At 40.1% G+C, this 9,075-nt stretch overlaps 1 protein-coding gene across 2 annotated transcripts in view; it reads right to left on the bottom strand.

Annotated features, from left to right (window-relative positions):
- Nucleotides 1-9,075, bottom strand: part of dnmt3bb.1 (DNA (cytosine-5-)-methyltransferase 3 beta, duplicate b.1) — a 67,932-nt gene that overhangs the window by 23,504 nt on the left and 35,353 nt on the right. For both annotated transcript variants that reach the window (XM_037977080.1, XM_037977079.1), the window contains exons 4-8: nucleotides 7,435-7,520; nucleotides 7,196-7,333; nucleotides 5,638-5,781; nucleotides 1,088-1,246; nucleotides 909-1,016 (exon numbers count right to left, since the gene is read on the bottom strand). In XM_037977080.1, the coding sequence (XP_037833008.1) occupies nucleotides 909-1,016; nucleotides 1,088-1,246; nucleotides 5,638-5,781; nucleotides 7,196-7,333; nucleotides 7,435-7,520 (635 nt within the window). The remainder of the gene's footprint in view (nucleotides 1-908; nucleotides 1,017-1,087; nucleotides 1,247-5,637; nucleotides 5,782-7,195; nucleotides 7,334-7,434; nucleotides 7,521-9,075) is intronic.

The following is a 9,075-nucleotide window of genomic DNA, read 5'->3' as shown; positions in this document are numbered from 1 at the left end:
CCTAAATACACAATTATGAAAAATCCTTACAAAAACAATAGGGTTCCCTGCTCCGCTGGGAGCAGGCGAACGGCCATGCCTTGCATTGGCCGCCCGCTTGCTTCCGCGGGCTTGGAACCCTAATAAACTGGATGTAGAAACAACACCCACCTCTCCCACAGGACAACATGACAAAAGGGGAGGGTCTAAGGGGCACAAACTATTTGACAACAATACCACAGAAGAAGAAACGAAGAGGGGCTCCCGATCTTAAAGTCACACGGCTATAACAATGATGAGGTTTCTAAGGTGCTCACAGTCAGGTAGAGGAACAATTCAAATAACAAAAGACATTTTGTGTGATTATAACAAAATAGAAATACAACACAGTTACAGTTACACAGACTCTACATTTCCTAAAATGGATATTGGATATTTTTTTGCTTTTATAAATCAGTCTTGGTCAACACAATTGGCCTTTTTGACAAAAAAAATAACATAGAATTCAAAAAACCCTCTTCAATGATGAAGTGAAGTGAAATCATGTAAGACCAATTAAATAAAAAATGACTAAATAATGCAAAATAAGTGATTGCATAAATATTCACCACCATTAATGTAACTGTCTTAATTTAATTTCGAGAAAAGTACAGGAGATGGATACAAAAGGATTTCCATAACTCTAAATATCCCCAGGAGTTTTGCTGTAGATCCAGTGATTAGTTTTAATAACATAATCACTTTTTAAGATAAAAAGCAAGGCTACAAAACTCAGCAGCAACATGGTTTAATCTAATTCCAGGAAGCAGATGTGGCAGAAAAGAAAAGAAACAGTTCTGATCTTCAAATTTCAAAGCAGTTCATGTAAACACTTTTATTTAAATCTTCATTTTGGAACTGCACAAACTGAAAGAAAAGAAGAAATTTACCTCAAGTGCTTGAAAGATAGCTCTGCGATAAGAGGCCAGCTTGGTGTAAGAAGCCCGGTTAAAGAACTTGGGGAAGGCTGTGAGGGAGTCCAGCTTGTCTGCAGAAACCTGAACAAAATAATCGGGTCAAACTCAAGAATCTCTTGTTATCCCACTTTGTCTGCTCCTGTCATCTTTACCTCAGAGAACTTGCCGTCTCCGAACCACTGCAGCCACCTCATGCCATGGCTGGCCTGTCGTTTGCCAGTGGCTCGCCAAGTCACCACAATCCCCGGCCACCAGGAGAAGCCCTTGATCTTCCCCCAGACCAGCTCTCCAATCCCAAACCCTTTGTTGTCCTACAGAACAGAAGCAACAGACCACTTTGTCACTGCCAAACATGACTTTGACATGCTGACAGGGTGAAGAAAGAGAACGAATCAGACATACTCAAGTAAAAGTACACTTACTCTGTTATACCTTCCTAAAGTACAAGTAATGTTACTTGTATAAAAATCTACTCAAGTAGAAGTAAAAAGTTACTTAGTTACTTTTTTACAGGAGGGTGTCGCTCCTGTGGTTTCTCCAACGAGTTCTTAAATTAAATGAAAGCCCCGTAATTTTATATGCAATTACAAAATAAAACATGATATTTAAAAGACTTAGAGAGCATTTCAGTGCAGATGGTGCTCAACATGTTGAACATGAGATGAGCTCAGAGCTAAACGTAGCAGACTGCTAGCTGAACAGCTGATCTTTTATCAAGAAGCTGAAACTAAGCAGAACAAACCCTGGAAACAGCACAAGGAAAGTTAAAGTTTGCAGAAATAAAGCTGACAGGAGCAGGGTCAACATTGAAACAAGCAAAAAATAGATGAAATGTACAAAAAGCTGGAAGTAGCAGGAAATCGAATCAGTCACACCAAATTATTCCTTCATGAATGTTTCCATAAAATCCATTTGGTGGCTATCTCTTAGCAGCATGTAGGGGATCACTTTCATATAAAACAAAACAGCTTAATATCTCCAAATTGACTGAATTATAGTCATTTTTCAGATTGATTTCAAAGGTTTATCAGTTTTAGATGTACCCTTTCTTAAAGTTTGATTAAAATCTGTCCAGTGGTTGAAAGGTTCTGCCAACAGACAAAATGGGTTGAGGCCAACTGTTAATGTTGTTTATGGAGCAATAAATGCATATAAGTTTGATTGTAAGGTTAAGTGCAGCAACAGCTGTAGCAGTGATGTTTCTATTTGCTCAGGTTAAAGAGCTGCAGGGTGGCGTCTGCTGCCCACTGTCACATGACTCATTTACAGCTGGTTGGTTACTGATCCTCTGACTGAACCCAGATCCTACATGTCCTCTGCCACACTGCCGCTCAGCCCATAAATCAGATGACATGCATCTTCACATAGGCTTTACACATTTATTATAAATTTACATTTTGAGTAACTTATATTTGATTTGCACATTTTTGTTTCATTTATTTTGTTCCATCATCTGTAAGTTGTTTGTTTGTTGGTGTGTGGAACTGTACAATAAATGCCATGTTTTATTTCATTTATTTATTTTATTTTTGGCAGCTGGTGTGTGTGTGTGTGTGTGTGTGTGTGTGTGTGTGTGTGTGTGCAGTGTGACCGACTCAAGTGAACCGGTTCACTCTAGTGTGTGATTCGAGTTAACCTGAGTCCATAAAGTGAACCATAAAGCAAAGATGTAGAGCAGGTGTTTTTATTATTATCATTATTATCTCCATAAACACAGTCAAAGAGGATAAAATTATCAATCAAAATATCAGAGGCAACAGAACAAACGATGGCAGCCAGCAGTAGCAGGACTCAAACTGTCCCACAGGAAGAATAAAACTGAAAACACCACCGCAGCTCCTCCATCAGGGTGAACAAACTACACCCTCGTCAGTCCATCTCACTCACAGGGAAGGCAGGTAGATTCATCCGTCACCACGTGGAAACACAGCCAAACACTGTTAAAAGGGACCTATTAGCAAAATTCACTGTTTGCAGGTTGTTGTGCTTCCATCTGGGTATCTACTGCTTCTAGAAACAGTCCAAGCACAAAAAACAACACCCAGCCATTTTTTGACAACAAGTAAATGTTTTCTGGTGTCTGGAAAACAACCTGTTTCAAAAACCTCGGGATTGTTGCGTCACAATCCCCGTTACCTAGCAACCCCCAAATTGAGCCCTGCCCCTCACCTAGCAACCCAAGTGGAGCTCCGCCCACTTCATGAACAATGTCTGCTGGAAAAGGAAATTGTTTAGTTGTCGGCAGCAATATAGAACATGTGTCTATATTGCCGCTACCAGTCGGGCTTTGGACCCACTGATTGCTGCTCTCCTACTTGACAAATGTCGGTTCTGAACCACTAAGTGCCCCTGTCCCAAAGTCAGAATCCTCAGAGTTTGAATTAATAACAATGAGCAGGCAGAACTGATCAGGTGAAACCTCAATATCTGAGAATGACTTTGTGTATTAAATGTAATTAAGATGTTTTGTAGAGCCCACAGACCTGTCCTGACTTGTTCAATTAAACATAATAAGTCCCCTTTAAACTCAGGAAATCATCAGTTTACCAGTCTGAAGAGGTCAGTGTTTTCTCACTAGTTGTTATTGTAATTGTTATTAACCATTTTAAACACAATTATTAATGCAAAGTCTGTGAAGCTGCTACAATTAGTTCTCAAAGTATAAGTTGGAGAGAAATTTCAGCTACTGCCACACCAAATTTTAGCTCATTTTCTGTAAAACTGACTGAGCTAGAGACATTTTTGTGTTTGTTAAAGTCTCTTAGCTGCGGCAGCTATCAGGCTGTCTGCTTTCTGAGAGTCTCATTAAAATCAATCTAGTGGTTCTTAAGAAATTTTGCTAACATAACGGGCAAACAAACACACACACCAGGAAAAACATTACTGCCTTCTGGAGGCAACAGCCCCAAAAAGACTCAGAAAGCACAGCTTAGACAGAAGCACATGTTGTGCAAAGTAAAGCCAGTCATGCAGAGACATGCACAGAGCATGCAGATGTGTCTCCAAACACAGTCAAAGTGTGTATGTTTTGCAGACGGATGGTCATCATGACCTGAATAAACCTATTGAAACAGAGCAAACATAGCCAGGCTCTGTGTGCTCGTGTGGCCACCTGCACTAACACAAGGCCAGGTGGAGAGTTACTATCTTCTTTTTACCACTGCCAAATGTTCCACTTCCCCTTTTGGAAAGCTTCTCTCTGTTTGGCATTGACACAGCTGTCTGCTTGGCTCATTCCAGCAGTAACCCCTGAGAACTTTCTCATTTCAGGGCGATTGTTGTAATGACATCAAATATCATGTGTTTCATGGCTAAATTAATTTAACATTTAATTGTCCTAATATGTTTCTTTTTGGTTGCACAGTGGTGCAGGGATTGGAGCTGTCGGCTCCCAGTAAGAAGGTAGCAGGATCACTTCCTGACCTGGAGCCTTTCTGGGTGGAGTTTTCATGTTCTCCCTGTGAACATGTGGGTTTTACTCCAGGTACTCCGGTTTCCTCCCACAGACCAAAAACATGAATGTTAGGTTAATGGGTAACTCTAACTTGTCCCTAGGTGTGAGTGAAAGTGTGAATGGTTGTTTGTCTCGTTTGTCTCTATGTGTCCCTGTGATGGACCTAGGACCTGTCCAGGGTGTCCCCTGCCTCTCACACAGAGACACCTGTTTAGAGTTGCTTTTGGCTAAATTAGGGTTAGAGTGCAGGTTTTTGATGTCTTCAATGTTTTTCTCTTTCTTACTGTTTATTCATTGTCACATGCTGTTTTTATTTTGTTTTTTAATTATGTAAAGCACCTTGAAATGCTTTGCTGCTGAAATGTGCTATACAAATAAAATCTGATTGATTGATCTGAGATAAGGATGTGAGATTTGTCTGAGCGAGACAGAAATAGGCTAAAAGCCTGAGGGTCAGAGTTAGCAGCTAAACATACCGTCTTCCTCAATTTTCTAGTCTTTGCTCTCTTTCTGTCTTATTTGCATAATCTGTCTGTTAGCAAAATATCTCCTGAACCACTAAACAGACTGAAAGTAATCCTTGGATGTCTATCTCAGACATTTTTACAGATACTGAGCTCAGATTTGCTGTGGTAGTAACTGTGAGTCATTCCTAACACATTCTCCAAGCACTAACAGATCTTATACGTTTTTAAAAAAATATTTGGGTATCCAAGGCGCGGGCATAATGCATTCTTTCAAGGAAAGCTATTTTCAATGTTGAATATAAAATTACGGTAGCTTTAAGAGACAAACTTCAATCAGTTTCACATCTTTGAAAACTTTCTGGAGGCTCCTCTGTTTATTTGGCATGACCAGAGCCGCACGGAGCAGCTGATAAAGCTTTTATCTTTATTAATTTATCTTTTTTTTTGTTGCAAAATGAAAATTACTATTGAGTTTGAAGTATTTTTTTTCTTTTCAGTATCAGTATAAAGTTTTGTGACAACCCTCCTGCAGTATTTGCTGATTTTTTTGCAAGAGTTTGATTAAAATTCACCCAATAGTTGATGAGATATTCTGGTAACAGACAGACACACGAACTTCTCCTAGTTGGTAATAATAAATAATTCAAACAGTACCAGAAAAGAGCTTTTCTTTCTCTATCTAAAACTACAGAATGAAACAGTTTGGGAGATTTCAGGGATTTGCAGCCCTTCTTCTCTTCAGCAGTCTTTAAACATGTAGACAGAAACACATTTCACTTACGCTGTATTCTGGTTGGGTTTCGGAGCTGGACATGGTGCTGCTGCTCTGGGCCGAGTCCTTGGAGTCTTGTTCCATCAGATCTGGACACGAGGTCTCTGGGGCCACAGGGGAGCCAGCTGCAGCTCCCTGAAGACCGCTGACATACTGACAGCAGACAGAAGAAGGACTTCACACAAACACTGCTACATACGTCTGCATGTGTGCCTATTGTCCGTTTGGAAACACAGTTTTGGCCACAGTAAACAAATAATTTCAAAAGCTCTGGCCTTCATGAAGATATTCCAGAGGGGTGTAATGTGGAGCAAGTTTACCGTAGCTGTGTTCACACCTGACACTAACATGCGTTCTAACTGATTCAGGGACAAGAGCTGTGAGAGGAGAGTTGATGCAGGTTGGAGTCTCAGGCAGTTCTTCTGTCGGCTTCATTTCACCTTCAAACTATCATGCAGATAAAAACAGTCCTCAGCTACAGCTGTGCTAAGTTTTCTGACAGCGTGTAAAGCACCGGAGTACTCCAGGCTCACTGACAGGAGAACGGTTTGTGCACGCTGATAGGCTTCCTGCACAGACGGGGGGAAGTGAGGAGCCAGCAGGAAAAACAAAACCACAACTTTTTCTAAACTGCTAGATGGCTTTATGAATTTGGACGGCTTCCGTGACTAAATGTTTGAAGAAACAGAATCTGGGATCGTGCAGGTGTTTTATTCCTTTATCAAGATCTGATTCCACATCCGCTTCTTTCTGTTTTCCTCTGGTGGTTTAAGCAACACTATTTAAGGTAAAATGCTAAAAGAAAGAAATCCTAATTTCTTTTTGCCTCCCTTTGGGATGTCTGAAAATCTCCCACACTTAGGCAGGGATACAGATTCTGACACAACACGTGTGTTAATGAGCTGCTTTACTGGATCCTTTTGACTTCTGTCCGATTTACACACATTTAGATATGATAACAGCTAAATGAATAAAGTTTAAATCAGACAAACATCTTTCCTCTTTGTGAAGGTAAAGCCATGTGACTGTTGTAAGGATACTTACCAGCAGTATCCTTACAACAGGCTTTTTTATTTGAAACATAAATAATCACAGCTTCATTTTATTTTATTTTATTCATGCTGGAGCTGAACCTCTAAATGAATTTTTTAAATTTTCAACTCTTTGTTTAGATTTCATCTTGTGGTAAAATGTCAAAGTTGACTGTTAAAATAACATTTCTGAATAAGATTTATGTAAAAAATGTAATCATGTAAATGAATCCATTAATTACAAAATTAACGGATGGATTAATTGAAATTAGTCATTTGTGGCAGCCCTACAGTGAAGTAAAGTTTCACTGCATTGCAGAACCTTTTACTTTAGAAGGACAAACAATAACGTTGGAGTTAATCTCTGCAGACAGCATCTGTCTGAAGCAGGAACACTTCTATCAGACTTTGGACTGTTGATAAATTATGATTAAGGCCAAAGCTCCTCGGATGAGAAGTGAAGCATCTTCAACTCCAAAGCTCCAGTTGTTTTTGTTTTTCTCAGTGACTTGTGAATGTGAACTCTGTAACGGTACCAGTAACACGCTGAGCTCCTGTTTGCGATTCTGTCTGCGAGGTTTGTTGTGCCCGTTTGTTGTCAGGCCGGCCTGGTAGAAAGTTCTCCGTTGAGGTCTCTGTCTGAGGCTCAGCTGACCAGCCCCTACAGACTTGTTCTGAAAACATGCACACATGCACACACAGCTCCCCTTAGGAAATCAGATGTCACTTTAAAAATGACTTGTCCTCTAAATGAAATATGTTTGAAAAGACACACCTCACAATAAGAGTCCCAGGCTGGCTCCTCTTCCTCAGGCCTCTTCCTGCCTCTCTTCCTGCTTCCTCTTGAACACTGGTTACCATCTGGCCAAACACGAGAACCAACAACGGTGAGGGGGAGAAGAACAGGAGGCCAGACAGATGGCAGAAGACAAAATGATACAAAGGCAGACTGTTGTTTCTTCATCTCTGCAGAGACAATGACCAAACTGTACAAGTTAAATTATACAACAGTACAGATGAGACTCATATAATCCATTAGGTTACATTTATTTATATCTTATTTACTCTTATTGTCCATCTGATAAATAAGACCAATAAATGTTGTCATCAATATACAGTATTCTGAGGAATGTAGTTTTTGAATCTCAGTTATATTTTATGTTTTAGAATTGTAAAAGCTCTTCCTCAGTTGCTAAAACCCCTGAAGTCGTTTTGACAGCACAGAGCATTTGCCTTTAATGTAACAGATTGCAGCTTTCCTGTAAAAACGACATTTTTGGTTTCTATTTTCTAATGGTTTGAATTACAAGCGCCAAAAGACAAGTTTGCCGTCCCCAGTTAAAGAGATAGCCTGGTGATTTTTGAAGCGATGGTCTGTCTAATAATTGTCAATAGTTAGTACCTTCCCAGTGTAACATTAGTCATAGAGCACAGAGTGGAGAAAAGGGCAGAAAACTCTGTCTCGGCCAGGCTAATGAGTAACCAGTGAAAGGCCTGTTTTACTATTAAAACCAGACATTCACGTACACTCCATAAAAGACATAACCATCTTTATTCAGTCTGACATTAAATCAGACTAAACATTACCTTTTTAGGTCAGTTAGGATTCCCCAGATTTTTAGATTTGTAAAATCAGAACCCAAATAATGAGAGAGAGACTTTTTCAAACACTCTATTTATTACTTTTTTACCAATTTAAATCAACAAATTGTCAGGTTGGGTGGAGATTGTGGCAAACTCAGTGCACAGACTCATCTTAGTTCCAGGTATAAAATGATTTATTTAAAAAAGAACCGAAACAAAACGCGGACAAGGCAGCAAAAAACTAAACTCAATACTAAACATAAACTAGATCTAGGGGCAAAACATGAGAGGACCATGACGGCGAGAAAGACACAACAATGGACCAGCAAGTAAACAGAGGAAATGACCAGGTTTTAAAAGCAGAGGGGAGTTAGAGGAAGTGGGCACAGGTGAGTGATAGCTAACCAGGAGTTTTTTCGGTTTAAGAAGATAAACAACCTCTCTAATCCAATTTGTATATGGAGGCGGAGCTGTAAACTTCAGATCTAACAGTGTTAGCCTCCTGGCCAGAAGAGTTGCGAAAGATTTTAAGTTGTTTTTATCAGGAGAGTGAGCAAGTGAAGTGGGCCTCAGCATCAACATGGCAGATTAGACATTAGGAGTGATATCCTCTACAATTGAGAGTTGGACTCCACCAAGGTTGCCCTTTGTCACCGATTCTGTTCATAACGTTTATGGACAGAATTTCTAGGCGCAGCCAAGGTGTTGAGGGGATCCGTTTTGGTGACCTTGGGATCGCATCTCTGCTTTTTGCAGATGATGTGGTCCTACTGGCTTCATCAGACCGTGATCTACAGCTCTCGCTGGGGCGGTTCGCAGCTGAGTGTGAAAC

The sequence above is a fragment of the Kryptolebias marmoratus genome, linkage group LG8 (genome assembly GCF_001649575.2).
Source record: "Kryptolebias marmoratus isolate JLee-2015 linkage group LG8, ASM164957v2, whole genome shotgun sequence".
NCBI lineage: Eukaryota > Metazoa > Chordata > Actinopteri > Cyprinodontiformes > Rivulidae > Kryptolebias > Kryptolebias marmoratus.
This window is presented reverse-complemented; position numbering and strand designations above follow the sequence as displayed.